Source organism: Ustilaginoidea virens, chromosome 4 (assembly GCF_000687475.1).
Source record: "Ustilaginoidea virens chromosome 4, complete sequence".
Taxonomy (NCBI): Eukaryota; Fungi; Ascomycota; class Sordariomycetes; order Hypocreales; family Clavicipitaceae; genus Ustilaginoidea; species Ustilaginoidea virens.
This window is the reverse complement of record NC_057319.1, coordinates 2375561-2393732: the sequence shown is the minus strand read 5'-3', so window position 1 is coordinate 2393732 and position 18172 is coordinate 2375561. Positions and strand designations below refer to the sequence as shown.

Genomic DNA, 18172 nt, shown 5'->3' with positions numbered 1-18172 from the left:
CTACCAAACCCTACACACATGGTCCCTCAATGGTCCCCTTCCTCGCATGTAACCAACTCGGCCAAAATTCCAGCTTCGAAAGCCAGGTATCCATCGTACACCGACCACGACGGCATCGCTAGGCCATCTCTTCAGTCACAGGCAGACCATGCCTGCAAAAACCGAGAGTAAATGCTTCACAGCAGCATACAAGTCGCCCGATAATGCTCCCTTCGAACTTACAAAAAGCCTCGCCACCCCGTCCACTGGCTCAGTACCCGACAAAACGAAGTACCTGGAGGCCCTTGGCAAGGCGGTGATCGAAGCCCGAGATGAAATAAACAGACAGTTATCTTCCCGAATGGAGGAAGATAAAGCTCGTGGAGCGGTCGCGGGCAATGCCGATGGCAAATCAGCAGTCAATGAAGACGAAGAAGAAGAGAACTATGGCGAAGAAGCCCAAGAGGAAGATTGAAAGCTGTTCTCTTGACTTGTCCCGCCACGTATCATATGCGCTTTGCACGACAACGACCAAGACGATGAAATCGGTAAATAATGCAAATACGAGGAGGGGTATTGCTATGAAGCAGAAAGACACGCAATAAAGGCCCCAAACCAAAGATGGACTTTCTTCTTCCGAATCTTATAAAAAAAAAAACCAGAGCCAGTGGACAAGCTGTCGTCTTTCCGGCTAGAGTGTGTCTCTGGCCAGGCCCGCGACTTTCGAATTATCAGCTTTCTGGCTCAGTGCTCTGCTCAAGCAACCATAATGTACCACGGTGTTATCTGGCAACACGGCGACAACGCTGCCTCCGATGCGTAATCCTCCCCCTAGTTTCTTGTGACAAGCGAAACAGTGGCGCTCGTCTGTGATTGTGACGTGTCTGTTGCGCCCGCCTTGACCATGGGCTGCACTGTCACCAATGTTCAGGCGAGCTGCCATTGCTATTTGTTCAGCCTTTCGTAACCCGGCTGCAACACGGAATTGATTGACCAGGCTGTTGCCTGAGCGGATGCGACCGCAAAAGTAGGATTCCAGGGACTGGACCGGGAGGTCGTCTGGGATCAGACTCAGGGTTGAAGTAGCTGGTAGTCGAGAGCCGTGCTTGGACAGGAGCTCCAAAGCCGGCTCTAGCTGCACCAGATGAGGAGGCGGTGGGTGCAGATACAGTGACAATAAGATATGAAAAATTGATTGCTCGGGATCGTCCACGTCACCTGCCGCGCTATCCTTTGTTTTCAGAGGTGATGATGATGCAGTGTTTCGCGACTTATGCACTCTGCTGCAGTACCTGTAGAAACTTAGTCTTCAATGTCTAGACCGAACTTATCACGATGCAGTTGTTGAAACCTGGCAAAAAAAATTTTAATCAAAAAAAAGAAAAAAGAGAAAAGAAACATACTCTTCAGCCTTGAGATAGTCTTTCATCTTGAACACGTAGATTTCCAATGCTTTCTTGTGCTGGCCCATGTTGCTCAGGATTACAGCCTGTGCCTCATAGAACGACGCATCTGCCATGTGTGAGCGTTTTCCCGTCCGAGCACATCACATTATCAACGTGGCATCTTCTTACCGCTCTTTGGTATCATCCCGAGTGCTTTCGTCAGACTGTATACTGGACGAGAGTTGCGAAGAAAAGAGACGAATCCGGCCATGGTTTCGTCCCATTTCTCACCCTTGCTTGTTTCTCCCAGGGTCTTGACATATAGCTCCACTAAGCGAATATGAAATTCAGGAGTGGCATCATCCAGCTCGTTGATGACATGCTCCAGGTATTGCTTCTCTAATTTTGTGTCCAAGTCGCGCAGAAAGCCAACGACTCTCTCGCGCGGCAACGTTTCTGCGTTCTCGGTGTCTCCAGTGAATATCTCCATAGCATAGGCTGGATTGCTCCTCAACATCCACCCTGCCTGCTCAAGAATGAGGTCCATCTCAGAAGGAGGCAGGTTCTTCAGGTACTGGATCGCGCGATCGGGCCCATGCAAAGTCGGGGCGGCTTCGTGAGGTTCTGCAGGTGACCCGAACCTATGGAGCAAAGCCAAAGCCTGCTTATGTAGCTTCTTGCCGTAGAAAAAGTCAATCAGCTCAGTGTATCTGTTGTGCTTTAGCAGGGCTTCGTTGACAACATCGGCATCGCAAAAGTTGGGTATTCGGAAGAGGGATCCGGCCAAAGATGGCTGTGAGAACATGTAGGCACGGAAGAGAGTTGTGTCGACTAAACGGAACGTGTTTCGGAGCTCCTGCTCAAGTTTGTGTTCCGATTCTGTCTTGGTTGTCCTCAGAAAGCGTTCCGCAGCTTCTTCGATGGACGACTGCTTGTCTCCGTGGTCTTTTAGTTCCCCCGTGACCGGGTCTATATATCGCTGAAGGCGGGCTCTGGTGCCGGCAAGATAGCTGTTCAGTTCCAAGACGGAGTTTTTCAGGTCCTTACCCTCCAGCGGCTTGTCCTCCTCATCTTGAAAGCCCTTGGCTCCTTGCGTATCGTCCAGGTCGGTGCTGTTCTTCCTAGAAGTCATCAACGAATCATCTGGGGCAGCCTTCTTATGGGCGCCTCCTAAGAATAGCTTCGCAAGTCCTCCGCCGAGATTCGTCACGGATGAAACATCGCCAGCACCATGTCGAATCCCTGACCTCTTCCCGTTAACCGCATTGGGACTGCCTGCGCCTATTTCTACGGTTGTTTCTGCGCCTGTTTCTGCGCCTGTTTCTGCGCCTGTTTCTGTGCCTGTTTCTGTGCCTGTTTCTGCTATTGGGCTGACAGCATCGAGTGACGAGGGTTTCGCCCATTGTGACAGCGTCCCAGATATCTCTGGGGGGAATAGCCGCAAAACTCTTTCCGGAGGAGCCTGAACGTCATCGTCATTCATCAGATCCATTGCCTGGCGGAACTTCTTCTTTTTGAAAAGCATTTCCGCTTTGAGTATCTTGACCTCTCGTAGCGTCTCCTTCTTATTCCTCAGCAGAGCATCTTCCAGCATATGTAGCACACTGATGGCCTCATCGAAGCTGCTAGTTTGGATAAGCTCCTGGATTTGGGCATCATAATCTGTAGCACCCATCTTCCAGACGCAACGGTCACTAGAGATATGAAAGCCCTTGCCAGCATGGGCTAAGCTGGAGGTTGGCGGGGGTATGTGGAGTTGCGCAGCGCCAGGAAGTGAGATGGTCTGCATCAACGATAGCGTGTCCGGATTCCGAACTTCCAAGGAGCCCTTCGAAGGGGACTGCAGGGCCAAGATGTAAGGGTACGAATATCCGATGGTCTCTGGAGCTGAAGGCCACGGGATCTGCCTCTTCTCAAGCGGCTTGCCGTTGTCATCGATAAACATGGTATGGATATCCTTCGCCAGGAGGATTTCCCCATCAGAGAGCTTCGTTGCCAACGGCTTCGGAGTATAACCGCCCAAGCCCACGTAGCCCATCCCGGCCGCGCTAACAGCACCAAAACGACTCCCTGACCCGTTGACACCGACAGCACCTGGACTCACAACATCGACAATCTCCTGGGTAAGCACATCCACCACCACGTAGCCACTGTTCATCCCACAGACGACTCTGGTAGCATTGGCCCATGTGATGGACCGAATCGATTCGGAAAGCATCACTTCGGTTACAGCAACGCTGAGCTCGCTCTCATGCCAATTCCATAGCAGAAGCCTCCTTTTCACAGCCACTGCCAGCCGGCTGATGATTTCGGGAATGCCCGTGTCCGCATCTTTAACGATGTTCGACGTCACGGCAAAACACGAAGCATTTTTCGTCCGACTCAGGGTTTCTATGTGGTCGTAATTTTGCAGATCGTGAAGAGAAACGTGGTAATTCGACAAAGATACGATAACATTGGCCTCTTTGATAATGGCAAGCTGGTCGATTGCCCGGGTGGAGAACCTCTCTACTTCACGAAGCAGATCAGTTGGCTTTGTCGAGGCCCGAGAGGTTGACTGATCCTTGTTTCGCGGTAGAGTTGCCCTTTGGGTGTCTTGAGTGACAGGCGGCGGCGAGTCGCCTTGATCCTCTGAGGGAAAATCGTTCAACCTGTAGACGCGCAAAGCACCGCTATTGAGTCCGACAAGAATACGATCGCCTAGCGAGACCAGGGTTTAGCATGAAATTCGTACAGTCTGCGGAAGCCGAGCAATCAACCGGCGTGGTGCAAAGTTACCGTATGCTAAAATGGTCTCAATCTTGGACTTATCTCGCTGCCGAAGCTCGATTATCGGGTGAGCAGTAAACGCGGAGAGCATGGCGCCAGTGGGCCAGCTCGGACCTTGCCACACTATGCGGAGGCGAGTAGTAGCATGAGATGTATGTTGTGTAATTGAAGGCGGCTTCGCAGGACTATGTGCCGCGGGGCATCGCAGCTTTCAATGCTTGAATCTCGTCGAGGAGAGCGAGGAAGAGCTATCTTTGTTAGGTGCAAAAGGCTCGTTTTGTCTGCGTGGCGGAACAGTAGCTCTTTTGTCGATCCAACCTGGTGCTGGTTATCGGCGTCAACATGCATGCAGTGGAGAGAGAACATGGAAGTTGGGGATGCGCTAGCGCACAGTACTAATAGGACAGTATGAACAGTGACGGACCTTGTGTGGGGCTTGACGCACACAGTATCAACCAATAACTCCCATCTACCGTTCAAGACACATCGTATTCTCATCTTATTCTTACTGCCAAGAGCTACGTTCTTTTCAAAATGAAGAAAAACAGAAGGAGTATTAAAATATAGGTTCTATATTCCCAATGCCCAAATGCCCGGATTCATGCCGTCTTTATAATGGGAAAGCTGTGGAGGAGAGAATGCAAACTCCAATATCTCGCATGCCAATGCAGAAGAGAAGCTCGCTTTTAGTCTAAACCTGCCACCTGCATGATTCCGTAGCCCAACGTGATGACAACCATGAGGGTGAGCACACTACTGGGGATGCCTCTGCTGATGAAATGCTTTACTCCAAGGTATCTTTGACCCGTGGCATCCTCCTTCATGATGGCGGCTGCACCTCATTAGCGCTTGTTCGGCCACCTCGACGCAGACCACAGCAGTAGGACTTACTCATATTTGGGAAGCCGCTGGTAGGCAGACCCATGGCTGCACTGCACATGAGGACTCCGCCCATGACCAGCAAGTTCGGCTGAGGCTGATCCATCGACATGCCGACGTCAAAGACAAGAGGAAGAAAAATGAGGGCCGCCACGGTATGACTGATAAAGGTTGCGATGACCAGAATCAGTGACGAGAAGACCACCAGTACGACGTAAAGGCTCATGCCCTCTACGTTGCTCGACACCATTTTCGCCACAGTGTGAAGGAGACCCGATGACCGCACAGCTTTGCCGAGAGACAGACCACCTGCGGCTAGTATGATGATGGTCCACGGGAAGTTGTTGAAGTCCTCCTTGGTCAAGACACCAATGCCGAAGAATAGGACTATGGGAATGATTGCAATCACACCCATGTCACCGAAAATATGGTCCATCTGGTGACTTGCGCACCACAGACCAATGGTCAGGACAGTGACAATGGATACGAACCATTGCACTCCGGAGAATTGTTCCTTCAGCGGGCGAATTGGTGAAATGACGGTTCCTTTGCCTGGTTGAAATGTCACCGACAGCAGCGCCCAAATGAGTCCGATGGAAACAGCTCCAACAGGTATGACGATGAAGAACCACTGCAGCCACATTGGCTCCGGTTTCATGATGCCCATGGCGATGACATTTTGGGGAGACGCAATCGGCGAGAGCATACCGCCGATATTGGACGCCAGAGCAATACCGATAATGACAGCCTTGGACATGTTTGAGTCTGCGGGTAAGGTTCGGAGCATTGGCTGTAGGTTGAGGGTCAGACGGCAGTGTCACTATCAAAGGGGAAGAGCTTTTTGGGAACTTGCCTCGATGATGGAGTAGCACAATACGGGAGCAGCGACGTTGCTAATCAGCATGGAGGCAAACGCAGCGACGAACATGTTGGCTATGAGAACTGTCCCCGGCCGAGTTCCAGCCTTGCTAAGAATGAGCGTTGCAAGGCGCTTATCAATCTTGCATTTGGAAAGAGCTGCTGCTAGCGTGAAGCCGCCGAGCAGCAACATGATGACAGGACTCCACATGGCTGCAAAGATTGAGTTGGTGGCCTCTTTCGCATCAAGACGCTCATGCTCGGCGCTGTTCTCATCACAAACGACTCGGAGGACGACGGACAAGAAGGGGATGAGGAGTGACGTCACAAAAAGAGGAATTGTCTTTGTAGAGTATCGTCAGTAATGAAGGAGCGGTTTTGTCTTGGCTACAGAAGCAGCGCGCATACCTCGGTGGCCCATAGTAAGCTGACAAAGACCAGCAGAGCCAGGCAGTTTTGCTCCTCTGGCTTCTCCATGATTGGAATGGCCAGGAGGGCGCAGAAGATGGCTACAGTGACAATGAGAGTTAGAAATGATGAGCCTACAAGCCAACTTGGTATAGAAAGTCTCCCCAGCGGGGTTATGAACTGTGTTGTTGTCGCGCGCTCTTCGTCATCACCCTGCAATCGCTTCGGCACTGCAGTTTGATCTTGCCCGAGGAATGATTGCCCGAAACGAGCGGCTTCGGCGCGGCGCTCGATTCCAATGAGATCCCTCCACACAGTATTGCGCTCCCAAACAACGTGCTCTCTCAGGTGAGATCGCAGATCCTTTTGGGCAAGTTCTCGGTCGCCGCCAGTGACAACCTCTGTGTATGCCTGTTCCATCTTTTCGATGTTCTCCTCGACAATCTTCTTCGTCTCATACTTGAACGGGTACGCTGTGTCAACATTAGCTTTCATGTAGGGACCCTTGAGCTCCTTGTCCAGAATCTTGTCGAATTTTTTGAGAACCTTGCTGAATCCTGTCTTGTTCAGTTGAGCATAGGACTTGAGTTCGCAAAGCTGGACGTAGAGACTGATGATGCGCTTTTTCAGCATGATGCCGGACGAAAATAGCGCAGAAGAGAACATGATGGATTGGTCGCCATAGTCATCGTAGGTGCTGTATCTGCGCGCGGAGCGGCCGTACTCGGATGAAGCAGCCGCGTCGGTGATGTGGTGGCCAGCAATGGCAACCGTTCTTCGACGTCCGCCACTGCTCCTGGCTTTGTTGAGAACGGTAGTCTCATCATCGACATCTTCGTCGCTGGCGCTATCCTCGATGTCGTCATCGGAGCCGCGAGAAAAGCTGGTCCGCCGCAGAGGCGGGCGATGCCCATCCTCGGACGACATGCGCCGCAAATCGTTTCCGTCTGTCGATGGCCTCTCCCCAACATCCTTGACGAGTTGATTGACCTCTTCCAGAAGCTCACCCTCTTTGGAAACATAGAAGGAGCATATTTTCTCGAGCTCAACACCAAGGGCTCTGCTGAAAACTTCGGTGGGATCTTCGCTGGATATGAGAGGTCTGGATTCCGAGTCGCCAGCCCGTGCTTGATGCACAGCTTTCTCGAGTTGGTAGATACTGGGGGGGGGGGAATAACAATACGTGATTAGCGGTGAATTTCCACGTTTTCGCCGTCGACATACAGAGATTGTCGTCAGCAAATCTTGGCCGGCAGTCCAAATATTGCGTACAGTTTCTTAAGGTTGCTATATGCAACGTAGTGGCTGCTCCAGTCAGGAACAGCGTTGAATTGGATGCTGTGAGAGAACTTCATCTCGTCCTGCGATTCGACCCACAATCTTTTGCGGTATCGCTTCTCTTGTCTCCGTTTCTCTGAGCCGTCTTTTTTTCCGTGGTCCTCTATATGGCAAAAATCGTCGAGCTCAAAGGTTTCGCTGCCAATGAGGCTTTCCTCTCGCAAACCAAAGAGACTGTCGGTTTGAGTGTCGGTTTCCCCCCCCCCTCGGCAATGGCCGGTCGTCGAGGTCCAAGAGTTGGGGTTGTGGATGCCCGTGCCAGGAGCAGAGGAGGGAACGTCGGACTGAGCGGACGTCGGAATTGTGGCAGCTGGGTTGGATAACCACCTGCTACCGCATTGAGAGAGTTAATTATTGTGGAGCGTTCCAACGTTCTGTCCGGTCGTGTGGTTGAAAGGACAGGATGGCGCTAGTTAGCTCGTTGAAGATGGTAAAGCGAAGGGAGACGAACCCACCCAGTCCGCAATTGCCGTCGCGCCACGCCTCCTAAAGGGAATGTGACCGGTAATAGACACCAATGCGCGGTACCGAGGAGGTTGACGGGTTCGAGACTTTGTTAGGTCATGATGTTCCCGTTACTAGGCACCTAGGTATGTACAAGGAGACTTTGGTTGATAGCCGCCGACTCGACGGGGTTCAACGTGTGAAGAGTAGGAATGGTGAACAAGATCCACACGATTGGCCTGCATCCCTGAGGGCGGGGCCGCAGCGGTTAAGGTAGAGAGGCATCCAATCATCCAATGGCATATGGCCCTTGAGACATGTGTGGAGGATACCGGAGCCTGAGTGGATAACCAACTTTGCCTATTATCCCATTTATGCAGTGTACCAGTGGCAGTGGCAGTCATGTGCAGGATTTCTCAACCAGGCCAGCCTGCGGGCTGCATATAAAAACATTCTGTACAGTGCGATGCTCCGTACTCCGTTTTCCATACTTTATTCCTTACACGCAAGAATGGAGGGTGAGGAGAGTGCTTAAATTCCTAACCGGGAAAGCCGGCGACGTTTGGGGAAAAAAAAAAAAAAAAAAAAAAAAGGCATCGCAAAAGCCGGCGCAAGAAAGCATCAGACCTTACTTGATCCCCGTAATCCGCCTCCATCATCACACGACCCAGGGGCACGCTGCCGCTGCAGGTTTACCAAAACGGGGCGGGCGCGCGCCCAACGTACATATGTAAGTAAATGGAAAAGACACAAAACGTCTCACGAAGCATCTCGAGATTATAGACCAGGCTATTCTGCGCGGCATCTGACCTTGAACCGTCGTGTTGCACATGGCTGAGGGCACAGCATAGAGCTGATGGTTGAGTGTCTGCAAGCAGCAACGTCAGTTTTCAACCTCTTGACAGTATCTTCTTCAGATATCATGAAACGGCACCGGGGTAGGCAACGTTGTACTACCTGATAGCCATCTCTCCCTCATTCCCCCAAGGACTCCAGTCGAAACTCCCTACTCTCTCGGTCGAATGACCGATGCTGCATCCGCCCACCTTCTTTCCAGCTTCTCTCTCAGATGGTACATAGCTACTCCCTCTCATGGGACCAAGTCTGAAAGCCATTCCTGACACAGTGCGTGATGCGACTGCGACTGCTATTGCTGCATCCGTCATCTTGCAATTTTGCTCTTCTTCTGCTTCTAGCCAAGTACATGTGTGTAAACACCGTGCACAACTTTGCTCCCATGCTTTCGTGTGCAAATAATCACCATCTTTTGCCAACCCCCAACCCGCCAAAAGCCTCATGTCCCAAGCATCTGCTGCAGTGCATTCGTTCGATATGTTTCACTCCTTTCCACCAGCTCTTCATGCCGACCCTTCTCTATGACTTCCCCGCCCTCTATAACAAATATTACGTCTGCTCGTCGTACAGTATGCAGGCGATGTGTAATGGCAATTACTGTAATGCCCCGGCCTGCTCGCTCCAAGCCTATTTGCAGGGCCTTTTCGCTCTCGGCGTCAAGAGCGCTCGTGCTCTCGTCCAGAAGGAGAAGTTTGGGCTTTCGAACGAGGGCCCGAGCAATGGCCAATCTTTGACGCTGGCCTCCCGAAAGACGTGATCCGTTGGGCCCGCACTCAGTATCGTATGCGTCAGGAAGAGACATGATGGTGTCGTGAATGTTTGCCAGACGACAGGCTTCTTCGATTTCCTCGTCGCTTGCTTCGTGGTTGGGTGTGGCACCGAGAGCAACGTTGAACCTGATGGTGCCGTCGAACAAGGCGCAATCTTGGGGCACCACAGCAATGCTGTTCCGGAACTCTGCACCCTCTCTCGCACAGATATTGAAGCCGTCAATCTCAATGGACCCAGCCGTAGGCTTGTACATCCTCTGCACAAGAGACATGACCGTTGACTTGCCGGCTCCTGACGGTCCGACCAAACCGCAGAATTGACCGGCTTGAATGGTAAACGACATATTTCGTACAATGGGCACGTTAGGGCGTGCTGGGTATGCGAAGGACACCTCTTTGAAAGTCACCGTGGCACCTTTGCTCGTTGATACCGCATGATGAGCTCCGTCAGCGACGGCCTCGACGTCTCTCTCCCTGGCAGGTTGCTTCAGAAGCTCTGACTCCCCGACCGCGAGGTTCTTGCAGGATCCCTGGTCGATCAGGCTCAGAATTCGTGACCCTGCCTCGCGAGCTCGAGAGACTTCTGGAGCAAGGCTAAACATGTTGCCCCAAAGCTGGGCGCTAACTAGCATTGCCACCAGAATGGAGAAGAACTCGGTGGGAGTAGCTTCTCCCTCGGTGATTCTACTTGAGCCCCACCAATACGCAAACGCATAGACGAGGTTGCCGGTGCCGTAGGAAATGGCCAGCCAGACATTGGCATACGCGGTCCCGGCCGCCATGGCCTTTTGAGGTGCTCTAAGAGCGCGCCGGTAAGCGCAGAGAACCTCCTTTTCCAGAGATAGCGAGGCCACGGTCTTGTACGAGTTGACAGCTTCAACAGTGATACCAATGGCGTTGGCGAAAGAATTTGCATGTTTGCGCTCAAACCTAGTAAGAGCGCGCAGCTGAAGAATTCCGGAACCCAGAAGAATAGGCACCGTGACCAGACACACTACCGCGATTTTCCATGACAATATATGCGAAACTGTAATGGCGGCGATGAAATTGACAATGATGGAGAAGCAATTGCCGATAATCGAACCGCTGAACCCACCAACTGCTGCGGCATCAGCTGTAATGACAGATAGCAGGGAAGCAGGGCTACGACCGCCAGCCTGATGGAAGTCCATATCTTGCTCATAAAGAGAACGAAAACAAAGCACGCGGATCTTGTATAAGAGTTTTTCAGACACATATCCGAAAGAGGTCCAGCAAGCAGAGTTAGCAAACAGCTCGACGACGGCAAGCATGAAGAACATGCCGCCAAAGAAACTTCCAGCCCAGCGAATATCCGCAGGCGCATTGCACGGGCTAAGCCTCCCAACAGTGTTGCCAAAAATTAGCCCGGCACCCGTAAAAGTAGCCCCTACAATGGTGCCAGTGGCAACTGCCAACAATAGCCATGACAGGGTTGGTCGGGCCATCAGACTCAGATTGCTGACAACTTGCCAGCCAGATTTTTTTGCATGGGGGTCAGACGCGTCTTGTGCGGAAGCGCTCGATTGCTTCGGACACTCTTCCGGACTTGTCCCCACTTCTGTCCCCTCAACCTTTTCAACGACAGAGTCCTTCTCATCAGTGGAACTCTTTGCATCGTCTCTTGCAGTACTTGCCATGGACGGTACATCATCATTCTGTGAATGCTCAATGTTTTGGAGCCGGACCATTCCCGCGTACGAGCCATTGAGAGCCATGAGTTCCCAATGCGAACCCTGCTCTACAATTTCACCGTTGTTCATAACAATGATATTGTCAGCGTTCTTGATAGTGGAAAGCCTATGAGCGATGGCAATAACAGTACGGCCTTTAGCAATAGATTCGATGGCCATCTGGATGCGGAGTTCGCTGGCGGAGTCGAGAGATGCGGTAGCTTCATCCAAGACTAGGACTTTGGGATTTCGGATAAGAGCTCGTGCGAGAGCGACCCTTTGCCTCTGACCGCCGCTGAGAAGTTTACCTCCAGGGCCTACTTTCGTACCAAATCCGTCTTCAAGCTTGCCGATAAAGGTTGCCGCGTCAGCCAAAGAAGCAGCATCGCGAACCATTTGTATCAGATCTGCCATGTCTTGACAATGCTCGTTCGCAAGAAGAGTCAGGTCGCCCCCTGCTCTAAGACGTGAAGAAATCTCGGCAAGTCCTGAGCCGAGGATTATAGAGTGAAACCGCTGATGGTTTGGCCATGGGGAGTTGATAACCCCATGCGCAATGTTCTCTAGAATAGAACGGTCTAGGAGCGATGGCTCCTGCTGGACAAGGCCTATGAAACTCCGAAGGTTGCTTACATTTATAGTTCGCAGATTCTGGCCGTCCAATGTGATATTTCCTTCCGTAGGATCGTAAATCCTTGATATGAGTCCAGCAACGGTGGATTTGCCACTCCCCGACAACCCAACCAAAGCGGTGTGCTTTCCAGCAGGGCAACTGAATGACACTTGCTTCAATACGGGACGATCGGGCCGGGAAACGTAGGCAAAACAAACATTATGGAATTCGACAGAACCGGATACCGTGAGTGGCAGTCTCTCACCCAAGTCCGATTGGGAGTTGATAGCAGAAGGCGACTCTATATCAGCCTTTAACTTTTGGAAGGATGCAGACGCGGCGCCAATGATGGGAAGGAGAGGTGCAACGGATCCCAAAATAATGCAAGCTGCGGGTTCAGTTAGAATCTGTGCGAAAATTACCAATTCCTTCCGGGGGATATCTCTTACAATCTATAATAAGAAATATGACCGTATATGTTCGTCCGACAGACACGCCATCCCCACCTGCCTCGACAGAATCAGCTATCCGCCTGCTACCTTGCCAAAAGGCAAATCCGTTGGCAGCGTAGGCGATGAAAGTAAGCGCTCCAGCCTGGATGGCTACGGTACAGGCTTTTTTTATCCCCTCCTTTTGCGCGTTCATCATCGTGGACGCAAACTTGGCTTCGAGACGAGGGCCCGCTCCGAATGCCTGCACGACGGCAATGTTGGACAGTGCTTCCTGTGCAATGGACGATGCTGCGGCGATTGCCCCTAACATACGGCTTGTGTACTTGCGGGTGAATATGCTGGCAACTGCAGCCATCAAAAGAAACGCAGGAATCAAAAAGAAGAGCATCGCCGCGAGTTTGTAGTCCCTGGAGAAGGCAACTGCATATGATGAGAGGAAGAACGAACTGCATGCTATGCAAATACCGACCTTTTCCGATGTTCCCGCCTGGATAACTTGTATATCGTTATTCATTCGGGATGTGAGCTCGCCTGCCTGGCGTCTGTCGTAGAAGACAGCATCCTGATGCAACAAAGTCTGTAAATAGCGGTCTCTGATGCGGGCTTCAAGGCGGCGACTGAAGATGCTCCATGACACAATATACATGTATATGACGATGAAGTTTGCAATGGAGATATATACCAAGATCAAGACTTTTCTGTTGACGTCTGACTGAATCTCACTCGTGCTTTTCGAGGTTTGCAAATCGCATGTCGCCTGGTTCAGGTTATCGAGAACCTGACCAAATAGAATACCCATCAAAGGAAAGGGTACGCCAGCGCCACAGGCGCAAAGGGTGCCGAAAATTAACAGGAAGATATCGATCCATGTTGGATTTGCGTAGAATAGTAATTCGAAGTAGCTGAAAAACTGGGATTTGGGTGCAAGGTCAGCGCTTTCGTGAATCCTGGCCATCTCTGAAAGATCGCTTCGTTGCATACGTTACTCTTTGGCGGCGGCTGTTCTGGGACTGTGGCAGCACCTGTGGGCTCATTCCTTTGCGAAGCTGGCTTTGTCGGAGAAGTGTCCTTTGCGTTGAATGCCTCGTGTTTAGTAGCCATTCTGCTCCTACTAGCAAACTAGGCTTCTTTTGCCGGGAGCGATCTTTGCATGAACTCAACGACACTAAAGCAAAGCCGACATTCATGCTACGAAGTGGGCTCGGAAAGAAACTTCGTAAAGAAGGGGGAAACAATAGCAACCTCGCTTCCGTGGACAATGCGACGGAGAGAGGTATAGAACACCGGCAAAGGTGTGAGGACGGGTAGTTCAAGCTGTCGTCATTGCTCAGTATCTGGACTTTGAGCTTCTCGGTGTTATAGTAACACCACCGACATCTCTTTATTTTTTTTTATTTTTTTTTATTTTTTTTTGCGAATTCGTACAGTCGATTGCTTTTCGCGGTGTTTTAGAGAACTGAAGCCGCTGCTGTTGACGAAGTAGCTAACTGATTCAAAAGCTCTGGAGTTCGAGCCAGCCGCATGATAGTGCCCGGAGCTCATCAGATCACTCACTTGTCCCTTGTCATGGCTTCTCCAAAGCAGCCAGGGCCCAGGGCCCCAAGGTGCATTGTCAGGCCGTGCTGCGTATACTGTGTACTGTTTGCATCCACTGGTGAGGTGGAGAAGAGGGGAAAATGAGAAGTGAAATTTTCCAGGTGGAGAGGGATTCATGCGCACGCCCCCTTGTCTAGAAAAAGCCAGACAGGGGCTTGTGGGGTTGTCGCCGCCGCCGCCGTCGCCGCCGTCGGATCAGATAATTTTCGTGTGGTTTGTGGGTTCATGATCATCCCTATTACGTACAAGGATACCGAAAGGATCCTTGCGTACCACAACTGTTTTGGAGCAAATAACTCGTCCGCCTTGGTCAGAAAAGATTGACATGACAACTGATGTCTGGGGTTAGAAAATCTGTCATTCTGTACACATATGGGCGGGGGCGGCGTGAGGCCAGCCAAGCTTGCCTTGGCAAGTATCGGCGTACTCCGTAGTGCCTTCCCAAAGCTCGCGTGCCCGCACTTGTCGGCTTGACCAACCACATCCATTAGCAGCATCTGATAAGCATGCCACGTCGTAAAACGCATCCCTGCTCAAAGCACCTTGAGAAATTTATGCTTGTATTTTGCTCTGGACACCCTTCCCAGCCAAATCGCATCTTTGGTGTCAAGTTCAATTTCCTTGTTAGCAGCAGAACCGTTCTGCTGAGTCCTTGCGAGCGGCTCGAGTCGAGCTGCTTTGTTAGGTCAACGTTCCTTGTTCTTTTCTGAGTCCTGGAATTGCCCGTGCTTCAGAGAGCGTATGTAACCGATGTGGCATCGCGCTCAGAGAACATGAGAGAGTTGTCAAACAGGATGACTGAAGCAAAGACGTGTGCAGCATGTCACACACTTTTTCGACCAAAGTCCAGCGATTCGGCGCATGCAAATGAGCCGCCCCAATCTTGTTTGATTCGATTATTTCTTCTTTCTTCATTTTTGTGTCATGGACGGAGCAAACACGGCATTTCGAGTCTTGGTCGCCGCCTTGCTTTGTAAGCCACTCTGAATTGCCATAGTCTGATACGCCTGTTCCTGCCGGTTCCATCATGTCATGTACAAATATGCAAGCTAATTTATCTGTCGTGATCCACGTATCCCCCCTTTCTCCGTTGTCTCTGACCATTCCCCTCCCCCCACGTGCGGGTCAATCTTCCTTCTTACCGTCTTTCCGCGTCAGCAAAGCTGGGCTTCACCCTCATGTCTTTATTCGTCTCATGTCATCTCTGAAATCATTTCATACCAACACTCCCTTCAAGATAAATTATTCGTCTTTGTTCTTCCCGAGAATCACAAAATGAGTCCAGCGCCACCAAGTATAGACAGTGAGCCTACCATTCGCATCTTCATCGCTGGAGGTTCCTATGCCGGTTTATCCACAGCCGTAAATCTTCTCGATCTTGGTCAGGGTCTTACCCCGCGAATGTCCCAGAAAAAATATGAACACCACCCTGAATTGCCTCGAGTGAAGTGGGACATTACCATTGCGGATGAGAGGGATGGATTCTGTAAGAAGAAAAAAATAACAATAAAGAAGAATAACAACAGTTGACTTTAATAAAACTCCACCTGCCCACGCAATCCGTGTAAAGGGGAGATTGATTAGCTCTAATCATGTGCAACAGATCACTTGATCGGCTCTCCTCTCGCTTTGGCAGACGAGGACTATGCCAAGAAGGCCTGGGTCAAGTTTCAAGACCTACCAGGCTTGAATAACCCTCAGGTCAGGTTCATCCGGGGCTCCGTTAGCACTGTGGACTGTGAGGCAAAGACGGTCACTACGATTGACAGCACCACCAAGGCTGCCATGACAAACAAGTATGACTTTTTTGTAGCCGCCACTGGTCTGCGACGGGTCTGGCCCGTGGTTCCTCAGTCCTTGACGAAGAAGCAGTATCTCCTTGAGGCTGAGGAGCACATTCATGCCGTCAGCAGCGCAAGACATGGTGTCGTCGTCGTGGGTGGAGGTGCAGTAGGTATCGAGATGGCAGCTGAGCTCAAGCTAGCCAAGCCCGATGTCAAGGTCACTCTTGTCCACTCTGGAGAGAAGCTGCTTTCCTCCGAAGGTCTCTCGGATGAGTGCAAAGACAAGGCGTTGGAATTGTTGCAGGAAGCTGATGTACAAGTCCTGATGAGCCTCAGACTATGCACCATCAACAAGGTTGCAACGACTGATTCATCTCCCGAGTACGAGATTGAATTCACAAACGGACACAAAATGTCAGCCAGTCAAGTAATCATGGCCGTATCCAAGAGCAAGTCGACCGCAACGTATCTTCCTTGCTCGGCCCTGGACGATGAAGGATACGTCAAGATTCAACCCAAGTTTGTGCACCTCTTTTTCTTGCCCCTTGGCCTCGATGCACTCATTCTTTTTTTTTTTTTTTTTTTTTTTTTTTTTGGCAAGGCAACAGATGACTTGATATTAGTCCCTCCCAACCTCTTACGGCCCTCATCTCCCACTGACATCGCGTTATTCAGCGCAGTCTTTTCTCCCGCTACCCCCAATGCCGAGTCCCATCTCTGCGCAGGCGACCTGGCGAAATGGTCCGGCATTAAGCGCTGTGGTTGGGCCATGCATAGCGGCCATTTTGTTGCCCAAAACATCCACAAGCTTGTGTTGAAAAAGCATACCGGCCAGGAGCCCAAGTTTATGGAGTTTGATCTGGTTCCGCCCATGATTGGACTGGCCATAGGCAAAAAGGCCGTCGCTTCTGGTCCGGAAGGTACAGTCTTTGGTGAGGATGTTATGCAGGCGTACTTTCAACAAGACCTAGGATTCACTAGTAAGTTGGCAGCCCGGGACCAAGGTCAACGCGTACTATGGTTGAGCTTGTCGAGCTAATATGGACTAGTCTGCTGGAACTGGATGGGCCTCGGAGGTCGAAAGAAGGATGAACCTACTTGTTGAAATGGAATACGGTGATCACAGCATGCAAACAATATAGAGTATTTTTTGAGCGTTTTGGTGGGAATGAATCTCCTCCACAGGCATTCAGCCTGCAAAAAAAAAAAAAAAAAAAGAAAAAAAGACAAAAAAAGAAAGACAAGAACAACTTCAACACAACTTACGACCCAAATCAAGTATAAAGATGGAACAGGACGGTGATGATAATGTACAGGGCAGCACGGCGGCGCATGGAAGCTCATTAAAGCGCATTTGCCATGTCGAAATGACAAAGGATTATCTAAATCAAACTTCCGTCCAGCACGAACCGCGTGTGAAGGGGTTCCGAACACATCACGGTGAGTGAGAGCAGATAAAGGAGGTTTCTCGTCAACGCGAACTCGGTCTCATCAGAAAATGGCCACTTTGGATTTCGGCCTCGGAAGTCAAGTGCGGCATTGTGGAGACCGAGTCAACCGATGACGGAGTGCCCCGTAGTCGGACCGCACAAAGTGCATCCTCGTCGCAAGCAACAGAAAAAGAAACAGGCACTTGCTAGACTCGGCTCAGTCCACATGCCCATGCCAGTGTTGCGTAGGTATCTAAGCTGGGCTGTAATGTAACTCTGTTGGCCTGAGTTGGCCGGCGGAAAGCCTCGACCCGATCTGTCTCCTTCTTTCTCCTTCCTTTCTTCAACGAAATATTCTCGCGCGACTCCACAGGCGCCAAGACCGTTAGCATCAAGCAAGTTTTGATTCTGACTGACTGATCGACCAAGCATTACTATGCACAACAGTAGGTACGGAGTACGAGTGGGGACCAATATCGTATGTCCGATGCCTGTCATGCTCACGGACGCCCAAAAGGGGGAGACGAGAGGCGCCAGTTGAGGGGGGTGTAGAACTGTAGGTGGGGGGGGGGTGCGCGTGACCCTGTGCGTTTGGCAGCTGCCAGGCCCAACAAAGTTATCAGATCCGCGCGAAAAAGTGCGCAGCCGTCGCTTTCCAGTTATCAATCAGTACCCACCAGCGCCAGCCAGCCATCTTCCAACTTTTCCAACTTGCAACACGCAGTCAACACGTGGGGGCAACAGCCCTCAAAGTACCGGTACGTGACAGGGGCACGAGCTCACTGACTCAGAAGCGCGGCGGGGCAACGGTGGGGAAAGGCGGCTGAACCAGACGACGACATGCCTCGAGGGGGGGAGAGTGGGGTTGGGATTTACTGGGCGACGGCTGGGCGACTGCTGGGGATCGTGAGCATTAGTTTG

At 51.2% G+C, this 18172-nt stretch overlaps 5 protein-coding genes across 5 annotated transcripts; 2 read left to right on the top strand and 3 right to left on the bottom strand.

Annotated features, from left to right (window-relative positions):
- Positions 1-148: 148 nt before the first annotated feature.
- Positions 149-454, top strand: UV8b_05084 (uncharacterized protein; the record flags this gene model as incomplete). The annotated part of the gene is made up of 1 exon (XM_043142582.1): positions 149-454. One exon carries the CDS (start codon positions 149-151, stop codon positions 452-454), a length of 306 nt encoding a protein of 101 aa, XP_042998516.1.
- A 216-nt stretch (positions 455-670) lies between these two features.
- Positions 671-4224, bottom strand: UV8b_05083 (uncharacterized protein; the record flags this gene model as incomplete). Its single annotated transcript, XM_043142581.1, has 4 exons — positions 671-1271; positions 1383-1491; positions 1554-4064; positions 4143-4224. 4 exons carry the CDS (start codon positions 4222-4224, stop codon positions 671-673), a joined length of 3303 nt encoding a protein of 1100 aa, XP_042998515.1.
- A 595-nt stretch (positions 4225-4819) lies between these two features.
- UV8b_05082 (uncharacterized protein) lies at positions 4820-7633 on the bottom strand (the record flags this gene model as incomplete). Its single annotated transcript, XM_043142580.1, has 5 exons — positions 4820-4965; positions 5025-5802; positions 5866-6213; positions 6279-7437; positions 7551-7633. 5 exons carry the CDS (start codon positions 7631-7633, stop codon positions 4820-4822), a joined length of 2514 nt encoding a protein of 837 aa, XP_042998514.1.
- Positions 7634-9354: 1721 nt separating this feature from the next.
- UV8b_05081 (uncharacterized protein) lies at positions 9355-13542 on the bottom strand (the record flags this gene model as incomplete). Its single annotated transcript, XM_043142579.1, has 3 exons — positions 9355-12377; positions 12439-13351; positions 13423-13542. The coding sequence occupies 3 exons, from the start codon at positions 13540-13542 to the stop codon at positions 9355-9357; spliced, it is 4056 nt and encodes a 1351-aa protein (XP_042998513.1).
- A 1770-nt stretch (positions 13543-15312) lies between these two features.
- UV8b_05080 (uncharacterized protein) lies at positions 15313-16926 on the top strand (the record flags this gene model as incomplete). The annotated part of the gene is made up of 4 exons (XM_043142578.1): positions 15313-15523; positions 15641-16340; positions 16497-16801; positions 16871-16926. The coding sequence occupies 4 exons, from the start codon at positions 15313-15315 to the stop codon at positions 16924-16926; spliced, it is 1272 nt and encodes a 423-aa protein (XP_042998512.1).
- Positions 16927-18172: the final 1246 nt, after the last annotated feature.